The following is a 19,231-nucleotide window of genomic DNA, read 5'->3' as shown; positions in this document are numbered from 1 at the left end:
ATGAAAAAATACAATCTAAATGTATTCTTCCCAGTGCATTTCATCTGTATCCCTAACAGCACTTTCTTGTTTTTATTTTAAATTATTATTATTATTATTATTATTATTATTATTATTATTATTATTATTATTATTATTATTATTGTTGTTGCTGTTGTTTGGCTAATATCCTTACCTAAGTGATAATCCATTTTAAAAAGTGTTCACTTGCATATTAATGTATGTAGCTTCACATTCTAAGGTGTCCATACATACACTTTATTAGGACCTGCACATAATACTGTGTTGAGCCACTGTTTTGCAAGCTCAGCCTTGGCACATTATGGCATAGACTCCACCAGGTGATGGAAGGTGTCTTGAGAAATATACATCCTTTCAGTTTAGCTCCAGAGATTTTGGAGGATGCCTGTCATGCTTCTCAAACCACTCACATTGGATGGATACAGGGGTGAAGTTCTGTCGGTTCTTATTTTGTTGCCGGTTCTGGTTGCCAGGACTTATTTAATCTGCTTTTCATCCAATGCGGATGTATTCCATCCACTCACACAGTCCACTAGCGCAACATTTCTCAAATGCACTTTCATTCAGCACAGTTAGTGCTGCTTGCATTCAGTTTGCTCATACTGCGTCAGTTTCTTTTAGCTGCTATTGGCCACCATTAACGTCAGTGTAAGCATGTTGATTGGCCGAGCCTTCATTCTGATCAGATTTCATTTTGGCATGAGTCACAAATCTCTACCCATTTCGCTTTGTGTTAGTGCTCATTCGTTGATCAACGAGAGATGACTTTAGCAGTGCAACATGAAAACGGCAGTATGGTGTAATCATCATTATTATGAAGTAATAGTTATTTTCTTTAGTGCATATTCGAAACAAACATTGCTGCACATGAATTTGAAGGCAACAATCCACACCAATGTTCACCATAAATGACATAAATATTACAAATAATTATCATAACGCGTTTTGCCTTGCACCAATTTACCATATTGCCAGAATTTGCACACGTTTTTTTCTGAAATGGCAAGTGATGTGTGGGACAGTAGGGATTAACAATAACATAAATAAACAGGATCAGAGTGGAGATTCACTAATCTACACAGAAACACAACAGAGAAGCACACAGAACATCTTATTATAAGATAAGTAATAAGTACAAAATAAATAAAAGCAACAGGGAAGGATACATATTCTAATCTAAGGCTATTATTGTAGCATGGTCAAGTCCTGTTGTACGTGAGTACCCAGGTTCTGGAAAGCATGGGGAGGATTTCAGAGAATACTATGGAGATTAAAATGGCCAAGCACATCATTAGTAGTGTAGTAGTGCCTGTTACATAATAAATCTGAGGGGTATTTGAGCCCCTATTGTGCATTGTTTGACTTAGACCTTTTTGTATAATTTTTTCAAAGTAAAAAGTAATGGAATTAATAATACTTTATGCTCTTTTATGGCATAATTGACCAAAGGCAGAAAAAAGAACTATGAGGTAGGCCTACTTTGTGTTGTGGTAAATTTTGTCTTGTATCTTTGATGGGCAGCAGGCTTTATTCATATAATATTTTGTACTGAAATGTTACACTTTATAATCTACAGAAATGTATCAAAAGGCTTCATGTATACACGTATGCAGCACGCACACGCAGTGGTGTTTTAACTGAAGCATGCAAAAAGTACCATTAGCACATCTACAGCTAATACAGGAAGCTTTTGAAGATTATCATTGTTAGTGTGAATTTTAATTGCAATAGGGCCCACGAAACCATCAGCAAGAAAATAAAAACCCTTTTGGAAATCTTTAGCATATTGTTGTAACCAACTTGCCCACAAGTAACAGTTTTTATATGCAAGCAAGATGTACAACAGCGAGTATTGAAACCCACCCAGCTCAATGTGTGGTTAAACTGTAAAGATATTTTGTTATCAAGCAGACATTCTGAGTAAACAGAAATTAACCACATTTTCCACCATCCTGTCTCTCATGCATCATTTCTACAGTGCAGAGGAGATGAGGTTAACCCTTTCACAGCAAGCCTTTGGGCTCTTTGCACTTCAAGTGAGACCGCTGTTCAAGGTGAAAATCTTGTAAGTCACGATGAAGACAAACAAGAAATATAGTTTCATTATAATCTTTTTTTGAAAAAGCAAAGCCTTTGCTAATGGGGGAAGCAAATACTGAATGAAATTAGTGGCTAGCAGTCTTAATATTTTGAATAGATTATTATTATTATTATTATTATTATTATTATTATTATTATTATTATTATTTATTATTATTATTATTATTATTGTCTGCTAATAGTTTGTATAAATAAATGAATAAAAAGTGATTTATACTATAATTTTGTGTTAGTTATATTTATGTAATTGAGATTTTTTCCCCATGTTAAATATCATTCACTAGCATGTGTTTTTTAAAGTATGCTGTATTTTAGAAAAAAATCTGACTTTCTGATATTTTTAAAACTATGTATTTGGCATTTATTATTTCTCTTTGCACTTCAGAACCTCAATAAAAATTCTTTATTGCCCAGCTTATATTTCTAAAAAATACTGGTTCTATTAAATAGGTTCTCTTTTCGATTTCACATTTACAAGTAACATGTTACTTGTTACAATATTTTAAAAATAATAAAGTTAATTCATTATTTAAACTGACAATACATATTTATAAAAGTGCACAGATATTATCTGTAATACCCTTTGAATACCATTAAAACCATAAAACGTTATGGATTTCAGTTTTGGTCAATTGTTTGGTTTGTTAGACAGAAGAACATGCCAATTATGGTGCATTTCATCAAATATCATAACTATTCAAATAGGCCGTTCAGATTGTGTAGTACCTGAGAACACATTTCAAGTTTTTGATTTTTTTGTTTTGTTTAGTTTTTTTAAATGTGTGCTTTAAACGAATTTGCATCATCATTATGTTGTATTATTTTCTTTCAATACAATATAAACATTGTGATTTTGCAATTTGGATTCATAGCTTGGTTACATGTATAAATTACCTGAGAATATATATATTATGGATTGAACATTTCTGAGCAGCTAAAAAAAAAAAACACAACAGCTTTTAATTACATTGTAGCAATTTCTACAATACATTAGTTACAATTTAATTGCATAATTAATTGCAAAACTAACGTTTCTTATTTTTTTACTTGAAGATGTTGTAATCTTGTTATTGTTATTCAAAACCTGAATTGTTTTACCTTGCATTGAACCAATATTTCATTTATAACAAGTGGTTATATATTTGAAATCTAATAATCTAATGTTATAGCAAAAAAAAGAAAAGAAAGACTGCAATTAATGATGACTTATACTAATAATCTGTCATTGTTATCAGCATAATTAATAATATGTTTGTGGATTGTATACAAACGCTCATCATGTGCTGTAAATGTATTTTGCATTTCAAATGGTTTGCTCTTGTTTCCTAAGATATGCACTTTGCCTTTTCTTTATTTTTTATTGCATTTCATAACCTTAATAAAAAAAACCTTCTGCTTCTATTACTTCTATCTCTTTGTTAATTCACATGTATTACTTATCAACAAAATCTATTTTTTATAATCATTTTAACCAACAATACATATATTATATGGTAGATAAATAATAACCTTATCACAGAAAACGTGCAATCACTTTTAATGCCATTTAACGCAAACGTATGGATTTTAGTTTTGATCAGTTGATTGGTTTGATATTAAATTTGAAATGTATGCATTATTTGTTTAAAACGTATGCAGTGTTACATGGATATCTAATTAGGCTGTCAAATACCCCTGAAGATGCAATATAGTGAATACACGTGTTGGAAGGTAAACAGGTTTCAGTTATACTGTAGTTACTAGTATACGATACATGTGCTAGTTACTATGTAATAACAATTCATTTTACCAAATACAGTTCTTCAAATTACTTGAAGGCTTTTGAATATTCCTATATGTTTGTATATTTTTATTCAGAGGTAGGATTAATTATATTACCTTACATTGGACCAATTTGTGTTTTTAAAACACAGACATTCAAAACTACATACATTAACCATTAAAATGGACTGGCAATGAAATACGGGTGACACTATGTTTAAGGATCTTATATAGTTTTATATATATTTGAAACATGTGATTATATATGTTACATTCTTATAATGTTATATATATATTTTTTATATATAATGACTGTTAGCAGCGTAAGCTTGTAGATGTATACAGAATGATAGAGAAATATGGGATTATTTTTTTTTCTTTTTTACAACATGGTTCTTCTGAGGTACTGGTACTTTTTAAAAAGTAATCTCTATTATTATTATTATTATTATTATTATTATTATTATTATTATTATTATTATTATTATTACTGTTTGCCTAGTTAGATCAGCCCACATGCCTGTTCTGTGCAATGCTAGACATATTTTACAATGTGTGACCTGGGATTGTGACAATGTATCCATTATCAGATACAACCACCTAACCTGTGATTCCCGGGTATCTGTGGTGCTGTATGGGGATCTGTTTAATTGTCTAAACAGCAACCGATTTAGTTGCAGGTCCCCTTTGACAGTATGAAATGAAATTTTCTTCCATGGCAGATTCATGATCTTATTTAAATCCCTAAATGCAATAGAAAGAGACCTCTGGTACAACCTTTAGATTCTAATTAATTCAATTACATTCAATATGCATGAAATTGAGAATATTGTTATTGTTATTAGAAACAAGTGTGTATATTTGCAGCAGGTTCTGCTATGAATGAGGGCGATTTGTTTTCTGATACATTTTATAGGGCTTGATCTCAACAGTTTGCCATTGTCTGTGACCAGGTCCACTCGAAATATTTGACTATTGATGTATTGCATGTAATGGTGAAGTTTATAAGTTTTAATACTAACAATACCGATATGTTTAAAAGAGAAATAACAATAGTAAAAACATTCATGTTTAAAACTGAAATATTTTATTTAAATTTCTGTAAAATGCAACAGTTAAAATGTCAACTATTTCCTTCTATTTTTTTAAAATAAAATGATATACTATTTTCCAACCTGCTATAATAATCATAAGCATGCTTACAAAGCTACTAAACTAGCAAACCTGCTTTATTTTTTATAAATCTTTTTTCACATCCAGCCACATTAAAATTAACACATTTCTTAATATGTAACCATTGCTAAAACATGGAACAAAATAATTAAAATACAATCAATTATCGTAAAACAAAGCTGTTATAAAATTGACAAGCAACAATAGCGTATATTTCTTTCAACTCCAAACATAGTTGGTGCTTCAAGGCACTCTCTTCTTGATGCCAAGGGCCTCAGCAGACTTCATCTTGTAAGTCAGGAAGGATATGATTCCACAATAAGTAACACTCTTCAGGATTAACACAGTGTATGCAAACGTGTCCACAGTAAAAGGAGACAAAGACATGGTTTCTAAAAAAAATAAAATAATAAAATAAAAAAGGAAATGAGAAACAATTAGAAAAATGAAAGCATGGTGTAACCTTACACTATATAAAATCAGTTTTATTCCCAAGCTTTATATACAATCAGGGCACTATTAGAAATAACACATTGACAAAGCTCTAGAATGCTAGCTCAAGCCAAGGCTATATCAACTTGTATGGGACTGAGGCCTGGATAATTGCATGCATGTGTTTACACCAAAAAGAAATGGCTTCAGTTGTTTAAGTTGCCTTATAATTGTCATAATATATTGTACATGTAATGGTATTGGGTTTAATAATATAATAATAATAATAATAATAATAATAATAATAATAATAATAATAATAATAATAATAATAATATATGATTATTATAATAATAATAATAACGAAATTCCTGCTGTAAGGATACAGGCACCACTACTATTATATATATATATATATAAACTAAATGTTGATATTGAAATGCTTCTAATAGCCTGCATAACCTGAAACGCTAGAAGAAGTCCCCTAATTAATATGCACCTCGTTTTAGTTTGATACCCTATAGCATCACATAGGAATAATATAGTAGTATACAATATGTTATAGAGAAATGTATTACTCTGATGATTTTGCCAAAAATTACTACACATGGTAAATTCTTTGTAAATATGGCAGCACACACATTTACCAACAAACATACATTAAATACAAACAAATATTTTGCATCAGTCATTATTTTTTTCCATAGGCTGGGAAAAGCCATTGCCTGAAGGGGATGTAGGGTTATGCTTCAATAGAAACAACAACAACACATTATTAAACTAAACACATATAAAATGGAAGGCCTACCTTTTTTCTCATCATCAGTATATTGCACTGGTGGACATGTCGGCGCAATGACCGGTCTGGTCTCTTTTTTTTCATTTTGAGCTAATACAGAAAATAAAGAAATAAAATCACTTTTTAGTGCTCAATGTGACCAAAGCAAAACATTGAAGAACATAATGGTATTAAAGAAAATATTTCTTACTAATGGTTTGGTTTATGTGTTTGTTTTTAGGAAAAGACAACATACAAATAAAATGTCTTTATATAATGCAGTATAAAAAAAAGATAACCACTAAATTCTACGGTAGTCACCATTAATGAAATGAATGGCATGTGAAATACCTGTTTTCTTTGGTAGGCTCTCTGCATGAACTCCATTTGATAATGATTCATGAGTCACTTGACAGGAATAGTGAGCCTCGTCAAAGTTTTTGTCATCAGTGATTTTGAGCAGACTGGTGGCTTTATCATTCTCATTCTGTACCATCCCTTCAGCCACTATTTCATTGTTTTTCTTCCACTCTAATTTGATGACATCTGGAAAATAATTCTGTGCCAGGCAGACCAGCGTGACTTGACCATTTTTAGAGAAAGGGGGGAACACAGTCAGTGTAGGCTTCTTCAGCGGTGTGTCTACAGATAAAACATAGATGATTAGTGATGCCACTGTGCCACAAGGGGTGACGGCTAAGTGAAAGACAGCGGGGAATGGGTTGCCAGTATTTGTCAGTTCAACATTCAAAGCTTCATTTCTAGCTAATGAATGGTTGTTATTGCATACTGTGTCTGCGACATTGACATTTGTTGCCTCTATTTCAGCAGCACACTCAACGTTGTAAAGCACACTATATTCGAATTTTAATGTTTAGCACAAAATCCCCTTTGTCTTAATACATAGCACACCACATACAAAAAAGAACACACATCTCAAAATGGCACACAGATCCCCACCCGGTCTCATAACCCCTCAAGTGAATCAGGTGGATAGTGTTGTTTTTTGTTTTTAAATATTATAATAAGACAAACTCCTTTCTCTTATGCTATTATATCATGGTCACAAAATATTAAGCAACCTACCTGTTTACTTATAAAGTAATTTAACTTGCAATGTATTGTCTTTATTCAACCAATTCTCAAAATACTACTACTACTACTACTACTACTAATAATAATAATAATAATAATAATAATAATAATAATAATAATAATAATAATAATAATAATAATAATAATAATAGTTGTTTAGAATTCAACATAAGTCTGTATATACTTAACATTGTAAATAAACAGTAGTTTAAAAAAGTTTCAGTAGATGCCTGTTTTAAAAACAAAACACAAAATAAAACAAAAAAGCAGCAGCAGCAGCAGCAGCAGCAGCTTCCCCTCAATATTTCACCATTCAAGAATTCACTAATATGGTTAATTCACTGTTAATCAATCCCTGATAGTTTACTGTATAACAGCCCTTCACTGATTCACTGTTTGTAAAATGGCATGCTTTTTTTTAGTGGAAAGTCAGAAATAAGAAGGGCACACTATATTTAGATATCCATGTCCCCCTTGGTCATTGAGAGCACAATGTTAAGTTTCCCTTTTGTGTATTGATTTTATAATGAATAGAAGTTTTTTCAAAGTTTTGGCAAGGCAACTTTTCAAACCCTAAAAAAATCAAATAAAATCGTGACCAAAGGTTATTATAGTGTGTGTGTGTGTGTGTCTGTGTGTGTGTGTGTATATATATTATATATATATATATATATATATATATATATATATATATATATATATATATATATATATATATATATATATATATATTATATTTCAAACAATAAAAAAACATTTACATTTACTCTTTGTAAATTACACTTTTTACATAAAAAAAATATCTCTTTTATATATTAACTATCGGATCATATAATAATAATAATAATAATAATAACAATAATATATAATAATAATTAATAATAATTATTATTATTATATAATATATATATATATATTTATTATTATTATTATTATTATTATTATTATTGTCTGCTAATAGTTTGTATAAATAAATGAATAAAAAGTGATTTATACTATCATTTTGTGTTAGTTATAGCTATGTCATTGAGATTTTTTTCCCAAGTTAAATAACATTCACTACCATGTGTTTTTTAATGTATGTTGTATTTTAGAAAGCATTCTGACTTTGTGATATTTTAAAGCTATGTGTTTTATATTTATTCTTTCTCTTTGCACTTCAGAATCTCAAAAAAAGAAAAATCCTTTATTGGCCCGCTTATATTTCTGAAAAATACTGGTTCTATTAAATAGGTTCTCTTTTCAATTTCACATTTAGTACTAAAATGTTACTTGTTACAGTATTTTAAAAATAAAAAAGTTGATTAATTATTGAAATACAATTAAAAAGCTAAAATGTTATGGATTTTAGTTTTGGTCAGTTGTTTGGTTTGTTAGACAGAATAACATGCCAAATATGTTGCTTTCCATCAAATATAATGGCAGTGCTGAAACGTTGTTTTAATTCAAATAATAGACATAGTAATACCATAGGCATACAAGACTTGCTTTAGCTGATACAACCAGCTTTGTTCAAGAACCAAAGACTTATAGCCGCACCGGATCACAGTGATGGAGATATAAGCATAACACTTAGAAACTCCTCTGACAAAGTTTTTTTTAAGAGGGTCATTAGATCAAATGTATAACTATTATTTCCCACCTCTATCCCAAACGTTTGGTAAAACATTATATGGGTCAAATTGAAATGCTTACAAGAGCCATAATATTATTTAAATAATATAAAATATCAAAAATATAAAACAGAAGGTGATAATATAATTCCTAACTGGTTACAGTCATCAAAACTTACCATTAACAATAAATTGTGTTCCACTTCCAAAGGTCTTGCCCCATGAATCCCACATTGATAGAGTATCACACGAAAAGCTAGCCCCTATCACCCAATCCAATACAATCATATTCAACAATGAAATAAAGTTCACAAACTCGTCTTCACTTAATTAGATTTTTTGTTTGGTAATAATAATAATAATAATATAATAATAATAATAATAATAATAATAATAATAATATAGCTACTTGTACTATTTTACTGAGCCCGATTCAAAAGATTATTCCTCATTATTCAGGCTCAGACAATATCCAAAATAGTCAACAAGATGTTTTGAGACTTGTTTTTTTTACGAGCACAAAATAGTACTTACTTGTAACAATCAATTGTGTTCCACTTCCAAAAATCTTTATATAATAGTAGCCTCCCTGTGTGCTGATTCCACAGTGAAAGAACTCTTTACAAAAATGCTGTGCACCTTGTCATTTAAATTATAGGCATCCAGCATATTTTTACTTAAACGTTTAAGAATTTCTCTGTTTATTAAAACTGACATAGCAACTAAGTCTACCAAAAGATTCAATCAGTTTAATTTATTATATGATTACACACTATATTAGGATTACAATAACACTTACCTGAAACAATAAGTTTGGTGCCCGCTCCAAAGTGCTTTATCCTGTTGCTATCACAGTGATATAGCATAATACAAAAAATTATGCCCATTGCAAATGTAAAGTCTCTCTATATATAACCTACACTGAAGTGTACATATGTTCATGATACCAATCTCTTATTTTTAATTCTTAAAACTATCTATCCAAAAACATATAAAAAACAAAAACCTGCATTATATTAAGGAAAATGGGATGTCATTATATTACATATTCAAACAATAGTTACCCTGTTATGATTAAGTAACCTAGTGTCTTAGTAATAATATTGTTATTATCACCCTTACATAAAATTTGATATGTGACATGATATGTGACATGTATGTGCCCTATAATAATAAGCAGTACCAATACAATAAAACCATACTTACTGGTGACTACAAGCTTTGTCTCAGAAGCAAATACTGAATGTACCACCTGCTAGTAATTCAGCCCTTGTAGCATTATCTGTATAAACTGGCAATTCTAGTGTGTCTTATCCAAGTACACTCTCTTCACAACACATTTTAAACCATTTTGTAATCTTGTGTCTCTGTATCAATGTATTGATTTAAATAACAGCAGCTGGGGTAGATGAGGCAATACACTTTTCTATTTCTGTTCCTGAAAATAATGGTTTCCAGTGACTGTTAATATTATTTACAACCCTATCAATATTTGAATATATTAATTTTATAATTTAAATAGCATGTCACTTCTTTACCTGACAAATGACTGACATATACCAATCACATTACATTTACTATTGCAGTAAGCCGTATGTCATCATTGCCAGTAAATATAAGTATGTAAAAATCAGTTAATTTACATAACTTTCATCAGACCTCACAGGAGATAATTAAAGCTAATTACTTACCAGAAACAACCAGTTTGGTCCCTGTTCCGAAAACCTTAATGTCTCCCACAGTGATACGCAATGCTACAATAACGTTTAGCAAATATGCACACGCATAATGCGTCTCCTGGACAAGACATTGAGAGCAATGTTCAGGATAGCATACTTTTTTTTACAGTATGCAACCCTTTATGATATATTTATTTTGTATCTAAGGAAGTCAATTTTTATTTATTTATTTATTTATTTGCCAAAAGGTTTGCATTAAACTTAAGTACATTCTTAGTTTGCGAGGGTGTATAAATTAAAAATATATATAAATTCAACAGGTATTAAATAAACCAGATTAGATGTTTTCTATATTATAGAAAAGGTTACTTACAAAAAAAGTTGTATTTATTTTACTCACCTGTAACAACCATTTTGGTACCTCTTCCAAATATTTGAAAGTAATAAGCTCTAACTCCAGCTGCCACTGCACATTGATCTGAGTCCTTACAATAACTGTAGGTGCACTAACTAGAGTGCTTTAGACTGTTTGGTGGAATAGGATCACATTAGCAAAATGTAGAAAACATGCTTGTAACAATTCATTATGTTCCACTTCTAAAAACCTTTATATCATATCTATATCTCTGAATGCTGACTAACAATGAACCTTTACACCAGCTGCCAATGCAGAATATCCTTTAGAGTTAACGGTCCTACTTGGTAGTCTAAACTAAATTTTATTTATTCTTGTACTAATTTAGGATTCCAACTTTTCATAGGATTATATCGCAATTTGGGATAGGCGGATCAAAATGAGTCTTTGCAAAGCAAACACATCCAACAATCCAAAAAAATACATACAATTCAAATCATATAAATATCCAATGCATTTATATAATCTGTAGGCTGTTAGTGTGCACTCCATGTGTGTCCTAATATACCTTGCACATAACACTGTACTATAATATTGAATATTCATTAGGCTTCTGAAAGTATTGCACAAAATAGATACAAATGACATTCTTACCTGTTACTACAAGCTTTGTGCCAGAACCAAACACTTTGATCCTTGCTCCCTGGTACCACAGTGTCAACTCATTGTACAAAAACTTAGCTAGAGGGGACACTAACAGATGCAACAATGCTTTTTCTGTTTTTCAGTTTGTGTTACCAAATTCCATTGTGTTTTACAAATATCCACTATAGCAATTAAATTAAAAAAATGATTATTTCCCAAACAAATAAGAGAAAAACATAGTTTCTACCATAAAGATCAGTCTTATTCTATATCTAAGCAATACAGTAACAAATAATAATAATAATAATAATAATAATAATAATAATAATATAATAATAATAATAATAATAATAATAATAATAAATGTATAACTATTATTTCCCACCTCTATCCCAAACGTTTGGTAAAACATTATATGGGTCAAATTGAAATGCTTACAAGAGCCATAATATTATTTAAATAATATAAAATATCAAAAATATAAAACAGAAGGCGATAATATAATTCCTAACTGGTTGCAGTCATAAAAACTTACCTGTAACAATAAGTTGTGTTCCACTTCCAAAGGTCTTGCCCCATGAATCCCACAGTGATAGAGTATCACACTCAAAAAGCTAGTCCCTATCATCCAATCCAATACAATCATATTCACAATGAAATAAAGTTCACAAACTCATCTTCACTTGATTAGATTTTTTGTTTGGTAATAATAATAATAATAATAATAATAATAATAATAATAATAATAATAATAATAATAATACATTGATTTATAACTATACTTATATATTGCAGTTTCAACTCCAAGATTAGCACACTGTATGATATGTGTTACACAGTATCAAGTATTAAAAAAAAAATAAAAATCACTTACCACTGACAACAAGCTTTGTCCCAGAGCCAAATACCTTAACATCATAGCTGCTATCTCACAGTAATTTATCCCTTTACAAAAACAGGTATGATAAATTGTACTGTGCTGTGGAACACTGTACACTGTATGGACCTGAGCCCTTACAATAACTATTTAGTACTTGTTTGGCTCAATATTATTACTTACTGGTAACAATCAGTTTTGTCTGACTTTCAAAAACCTTTATAGCATCCCCCTCTGAGACCCACACTTTCCATCACAGCAGGTCCCTTGGAGAAAACCCACTGTGTGTATTAAACAAAACTAATCTGTACAGTATTTATTCCAGTACCATTTAAATCAATATGATAGACAAGTTACAAGACAATCAATCACTCATTAAATTCACTGAAAAAGAAATCTCAGACAATATCCAAAATCATCAACACACACTGTTATTACCATCCTTACGTAATACTTATTATGTGACATGTATAATATGTGCCCTTTAACAAGAAGCAGTACCAATTCAATAAAACAATATACTGGTGACAACAAGCTTTGTCCCAGAACCTAACATCTTAATATAAGCACTCAATTACAATGTTATTACAGTTTCTAACTCAGCAGTTACAACTTAACGTGTAATAAGTGCACTGCAACATAACATATAACAAAGTATAGAACAAACAATACTTACCAGTGACAACAAGCTTTGTCCCAGAACCAAATACCTTAATGTACCACCAGCTACTGGTAACTCACAGTAATTTAGTCCTTTACCAAAAGAGTACAGTAGAGCATCACAAAGGTTCATAACTGCACTCTTTAAGTCACTTGGTATGGCTTGTTTGTTATACCCTTATCAAGTTGTTATAGATGCTGTTGCAGTAAATACATGTTAAAATAGATAAATTAAATGTGTACCTGTAACCACAAGTTTTGTGCCAGTACCAAAGACTTTAACCCAATCCATCCTCCACAATGTGAAATCATCGTACAAATACAATACTCATACAGAAACGTAGGATAGCTTTTTCTACAGATACACTATGGTCCATTTATGTTCTGTTATGTATATTTTAAAGTTGGTTGGTTCAGTATTAGACCTTTTGGTTCAATATTATTACCTCTGCAACATCTATAAAATGTACTTATTGATAAGAGTCAGTTTTAATTAGAAACTGTGAAAAACAAAAACACTTGAAAACAATTAAAAAAGGAAAGTTTTGTCCCACTTCCAAAAACCCCTTTCAATACCCCTTTCCTCTTTGAATACATTGACACAATGAAGTAGACTAAACTAAGTCTAAACTAACTTTTTATCTAAGTATACCAAGCAATCTTTATGGTATCACTGAAAAAATCATCTGAAGTAAAACTAATAAGATTTCCCTCACTCAACCAAACCATTAGTTAGAACCATGCATCTTTGTCCTGATCATTATCCTAACCCAAACTCTTAAGATACTGTTCTTTCTCATATATGCAGCAGCCTAACAAATACACTATTGTAAGTTGCTTTATATACATTTTACTTACATTGCAATTACAACTCCTAGCATTTACAGATTAAAATTTATAATAGGTGCAATGTAACATAACATCTTACAAAGGATTAAAAAATACTTACCTGTGACAACAAGCTTTGTTCCAGAGCCAAAAACCTTATAAGCATAACCGCTATCTCACAGTGATTTGGCCATGTACAAAAACAGTACTACTTTGTACTGTGATGGTAAGATGGTTCAACGTGATAACAACAGGTTTAAACTAGTTTCAATAATATATTTTTTTCAATAGATGTCTTTTTTTAAAAAAGCTATTTAGAGAATCTTTTTATATGATTGAAATTAAATGAGATGCAAAAAAATAAAAATAAAAAAAGAGAATCGATAAAATTATTATATTTTATAAGTTACATAACTGGTCAACAGAAGACATGTCATAATAAATTAAATGTGTACCTGTAACTACAAGTTTTGTGCCCATATGAAAGATTTTTATCCATCCATCTTTCACAACATGAAATTAATGTAAAAAAGCAGAGGATTATAACTTACAGCAGATGGGCACATAGAGTAAATAAGACTCATGTTAGTAGAAATACAGCTTAGTCCATTTATGTTTATTTACATCTATTTTAAAAGTTCATACTAGTCTTCGCATAGTTTTATAAATCTGTCTACATGAAGCAGGACTTATTGTTTTAAAAGTCTTTTCAAAAGCCTTTGTATGCAAGACCGGCAATGCCAAAGATTTCTGTTAACAGTAAGAAATTTCATGTTAAAACATTTTTTTTTAAACTGAAAAAATTAAATCTGCCAATTTCATTATAGTTTATGTATATGTGTTTCACCTGCTTGGTATGGATATCTGTGGAATGTTAATGGAGATATGTTACCTGAAGCTGCCAGTCTGTACTGTTCCCTTCCCTGGTCCCTCTTCCCAAGACTTAGAATAACAAATCGTACCACTGGTTGTCACCCCACATTGAGCCCTTGCAATAACTATATAGCATTTGATTAAACATGATTACATCTGTTACAAATATAGAACACACTTACTTGTAACAATGAGTTGTGTTCCACTTCCAAAAATCTTTATATTCACTGACACAATGAAATAACCCTTTACACAAACTGCTGCCACAGAATGTCCTTTAGTGTAATGTTCAAGATATCTGCCATCTAATAGCTATACTTACTTGGTTCCTCTTCAGAAGTTTTTTAAATAATATCCGATAGTGTCATTGTTTGGTACCCCACACTGAATGGAGCCTTCACAACATCTATAACCATAGATATGCCAGGTCTTTAAGCTGGTTTGTTAAGTCATACCATCTCTAAAAAAAAAAAAAAAAAAAAAAAAAAACATTTTCCTAAATTTTGTTCAGCCTCCTAGTACATTTGTACAAGGTATACGACTACAAGCCAGGTTAAAAAAAAAAAAAAAAAGAAAAAAAAAGCCAAGTTGTTTAATTACCTAAGAGCTGCAAACAGCTTTTTACAGTTGATGGCAAATATAGAAATATACAAGTCTGGAAGTCTGGTAATTAAATGTTAATAAAAACCTAACTGTTCAGGAAATGACATCAGATACGTATGCAACAGCCACTGGATGTGAACACACACCATGGTTCATTGAGGTATTAGAGGAAGTTTCCAGGAAAATGAAAAAATCCCTTTGCCACACCAAAGTGGTTACTGTTAATTCCTGTTTATAACTCAGGACATGCTGACAATGTTTTCTTTAGCTGATTAGATATCTGAAAAGAAAAATCAGATGTAAGATTGAACCACAGTAAATGACCAATGTCCAGCCTGCATTTTTTCCCAGCTGATGGGTCAATTTAAAATAAAATGCAGGTATTACTCACAACAGAGAGAAAATAAAGGTGAAGTAGGGTCCCTAAACACCAGATGGGTCAAAAACCTGATTAGGCAATGTACCTTCTAGTCAATAATTAAAAAGAGGGTGTAGTGTGCAATGGATATGTGTTTTAACTAGTTTAAATTGTAATAATAAAATACTTATTTGAATTCAAGTCATGTAGAACCCAACCTATGTCGAAATAAATTAGATTAGATTAGAAATAAAACTAAACAAAAGGAAGAATTAAAAGGAGCAACAACTAAACTAAAATACAGAAAGGAAGAATTAACTAAACTTAACAGTACAGAAAACAAAGATTAAACATAAACAACGACACCCCGCTCCCGCTGGTTGATTAGCAATCCAACGCAATCTATGGGAGATTCCATCCTGTTGGCATTAGTGGTGCCCCTGTTATGCAGAATTCAGTGCTTTATTAAAATCTTGCAAACAGTGATTTAAAGCAAAGCTACTATTAGAATTTAACTTTCATTTCTGTTGGATGTGCCAGGAAAGGTGTGTAGAACTTTTATGCACAAACTATATTGGGACTGTATGAAAACCTTTCAACTGTGATTCAAAGGAGGGCTTAATTCTATGCTTTAACATTGCAGTTACGCGTGGTAATTCGAGACTTTTGTTATGAAATTGTCTACAGGCACCGAGGACCACTGAAGTTAGAGACGATTCTATATTGGAAGATTTTACTGATTACAGTACCCTCTACAAGTGATGCCCCCTGCTACACTGAGAACTCCGAGTGGTTCTTGGTTTTGCATGGGTGTGAAGATTTCTGCTCCTGGAGGATGAGGAGGATTTGTAGCCACTTTCCAGGCAAAGGATTGATGTCTCCCTTTCCTCTTGTGTGCTCGGACTGGACTCGGTAGCCATTGATCAGGAGTCAGACTGCATGCTCCCTTGTTAAAGTACCCACCCATTGTGCTCCATGGCAGGCTTTGTCTTGTCATCCTTCTATTTTGTATTCAGTCTTTGTTTTTTAAGATATATTTTTAGGTAGTATTTTTATAATATTTTAAAATAAGAGAGAGCTGGAAATTAGTGTTGCCGCTAGTGGTGCTGTTTTGCTAAGTTTACTAAGTATTACAGATGCTTGCCTGTGTTGGAATGTATTTGTAATCCTCACATTTAACAGTTTAAGTCTCTAAATTATTATGTTTGCTTGATGGACACAGTACTAGTATTGCATATACTTACCTGCAGGGGATAATCCAGCATTGCTTACATTTAACTCTTAAATGTTGATTTTGACTTACTATTCCTGTCAATAGTTTTGTATAATAGTTTGAAGTCCTGAGTATATGCGTAATAAAACACCTGAACTTAATTACTTGATCTATGGTTCATGTTCATTTATCCTGGGGGTTGGAGGTGGTGACACAGAATCCAAATTTACTGTACAAAGAGAGAAGGACAATGTTTAAATTGAGCAGTCAAGTGGTGAAAGCTATAAGTCAACTGGTTGTCTCTCTACCAGTGGGTGTGGCACTATTTAATTTAATGTCCAAATAATTCCCTTAAAATACTATATAGAATTACTGAACTACGAATATTTGAAAAACATCACTGTCCAAAATAACAAACAAAATAGAAGACATTATTAAAGCAAATAAAAGTGAAAGGTCAGTGTGGTACAAAGATTTACAGCTTGTAGTGTGAAATGTGTTTATAAAAGGTCAAACCTAGCCTTCATTAATCATACAGTGACTGCCAATTTGCTCATTTACATCAGTGTAAATATAGTAAATCACCAAAAACAATATGCAAATATGTGCCTTAATAACAGCATTATGAGCAGCGTTAAAAGCAATGTAATGTGTTGTATCGAGTCCAGCATTAAAGATGTGTTATCCCAGCATTAATAACACTGATGTGAATAAGAAGAATTTGGGCCCCTTTTGCTAAAACAGTGGTAGAATAAAGTAAACTACCTGAAAACAACAAATGTCAATGTGATATAAATAACGCCAGTGGACGGTGCGAACACCATCACAGGGTGGGATTAAAACTTTCACACCAGCAATGGGGCTAAACCAAAATCAAAAGATGTTTAGATAATGATGTCGTTAATTTGACCTGCCACCATTTAGATAAATTGAACAAGGGCCAGGGACAGGTAAATTTACTAAAACAAACAAAGGGACTCGTGTTTAACATACAGCATGCACAGTAGCCTACATATCTTATGAATAATGGAAACTGAACATTGCATTATGACCATATCTCAAATGTATTCTATTCTTTACATCAAATGTACATTATAAATATCATATGGGAGATATTGAAATTGGAGAAGGAATCTAGGAAAAAGACCTAGGAGTTTTTGTTGACTCAGAAATGTCTTCATCTAGACAATGTGGGGAAGCTATAAAAAAGGCTAACAAGATGCTCGGACACATTGTGAAAAGTGTTGAATTTAAATCAAGGGAAGTAATGTTAAAACTGTACAATGCACTTGTAAGACCTCATCTTGAATATTGTGTTCAGTTCTGGTCACCTCGCTATAAAAAAGATATTGCTGCTCTAGAAAGAGTGCAAAGAAGAGCGACCAGAATTATTCCGGGCTTAAAAGGCATGTCATATGCAGACAGGCTAAAAGAATTGAATCTGTTCAGTCTTGAACAAAGAAGACTACGTGGCGACCTAATTCAAGCATTCAAAATTCTAAAAGGTATTGACAGTGTCGACCCAAGGGACTTTTTCAGCCTGAAAAAAGAAACAAGGACCAGGGGTCACAAATGGAGTTTAGAAAAAGGGGCATTCAGAACAGAAAATAGGAGACACTTTTTTACACAGAGAATTGTGAGGGTCTGGAATCAACTCCCCAGTAATGTTGTTGAAGCTGACACCCTGGGATCCTTCAAGAAGCTGCTTGATGAGATTTTGGGATCAATAAGCTACTAACAACCAAACGAGCAAGATGGGCCGAATGGCCTCCTCTCGTTTGTAAACTTTCTTATGTTCTTATGTTCTTATGTTCTTATGTTCTTATGTTCTTACGTTCTTATCATTTGTTTCCCTAAGACACTTTTAGAAATGCTCTCTCTCTCTATGTATTCCTTTCTGAAAATGTCATTCAAAGCATATAGCAGAGACATAAGCACTTGTAATTATATTGTATTTCAAAAGTAAGCACGAATGTTCTGCAGCAAAGTAAAACAGTGTAATTAAGTGTAAAATATAATGCCACAGAATAGCTAAATAAATTGTGGTTGGTCTTCTCTGTATTATGCAGTAATAAACATCTTGCACAGATGAATTTCCTGGAATCATTGCATCAAGATTTAGTGTGGCTGTGTGGTAAAGTGGTTAACAGTGTGCAGGTGCAGGCAA

At 31.5% G+C, this 19,231-nt stretch overlaps 1 protein-coding gene across 1 annotated transcript; it reads right to left on the bottom strand.

Annotated features, from left to right (window-relative positions):
* Positions 1 to 5,019: 5,019 nt before the first annotated feature.
* Positions 5,020 to 9,988, bottom strand: LOC121312780 (immunoglobulin lambda-1 light chain-like). Its single transcript, XM_041244534.1, has 4 exons — positions 9,773 to 9,988; positions 6,617 to 6,907; positions 6,296 to 6,376; positions 5,020 to 5,447 (listed from the first exon to the last, which is right to left on the bottom strand). Exons 1-4 carry the CDS (start codon positions 9,858 to 9,860, stop codon positions 5,299 to 5,301), a joined length of 609 nt encoding a protein of 202 aa, XP_041100468.1. The 5' UTR covers positions 9,861 to 9,988; the 3' UTR covers positions 5,020 to 5,298.
* Positions 9,989 to 19,231: the final 9,243 nt, after the last annotated feature.

This window comes from Polyodon spathula, chromosome 3, assembly GCF_017654505.1.
Source record: "Polyodon spathula isolate WHYD16114869_AA chromosome 3, ASM1765450v1, whole genome shotgun sequence".
Classification (NCBI taxonomy): Eukaryota; Metazoa; Chordata; class Actinopteri; order Acipenseriformes; family Polyodontidae; genus Polyodon; species Polyodon spathula.
Note: the sequence above shows the minus strand (reverse complement) of the source record. Positions and strands in the feature narration are given on the sequence as shown.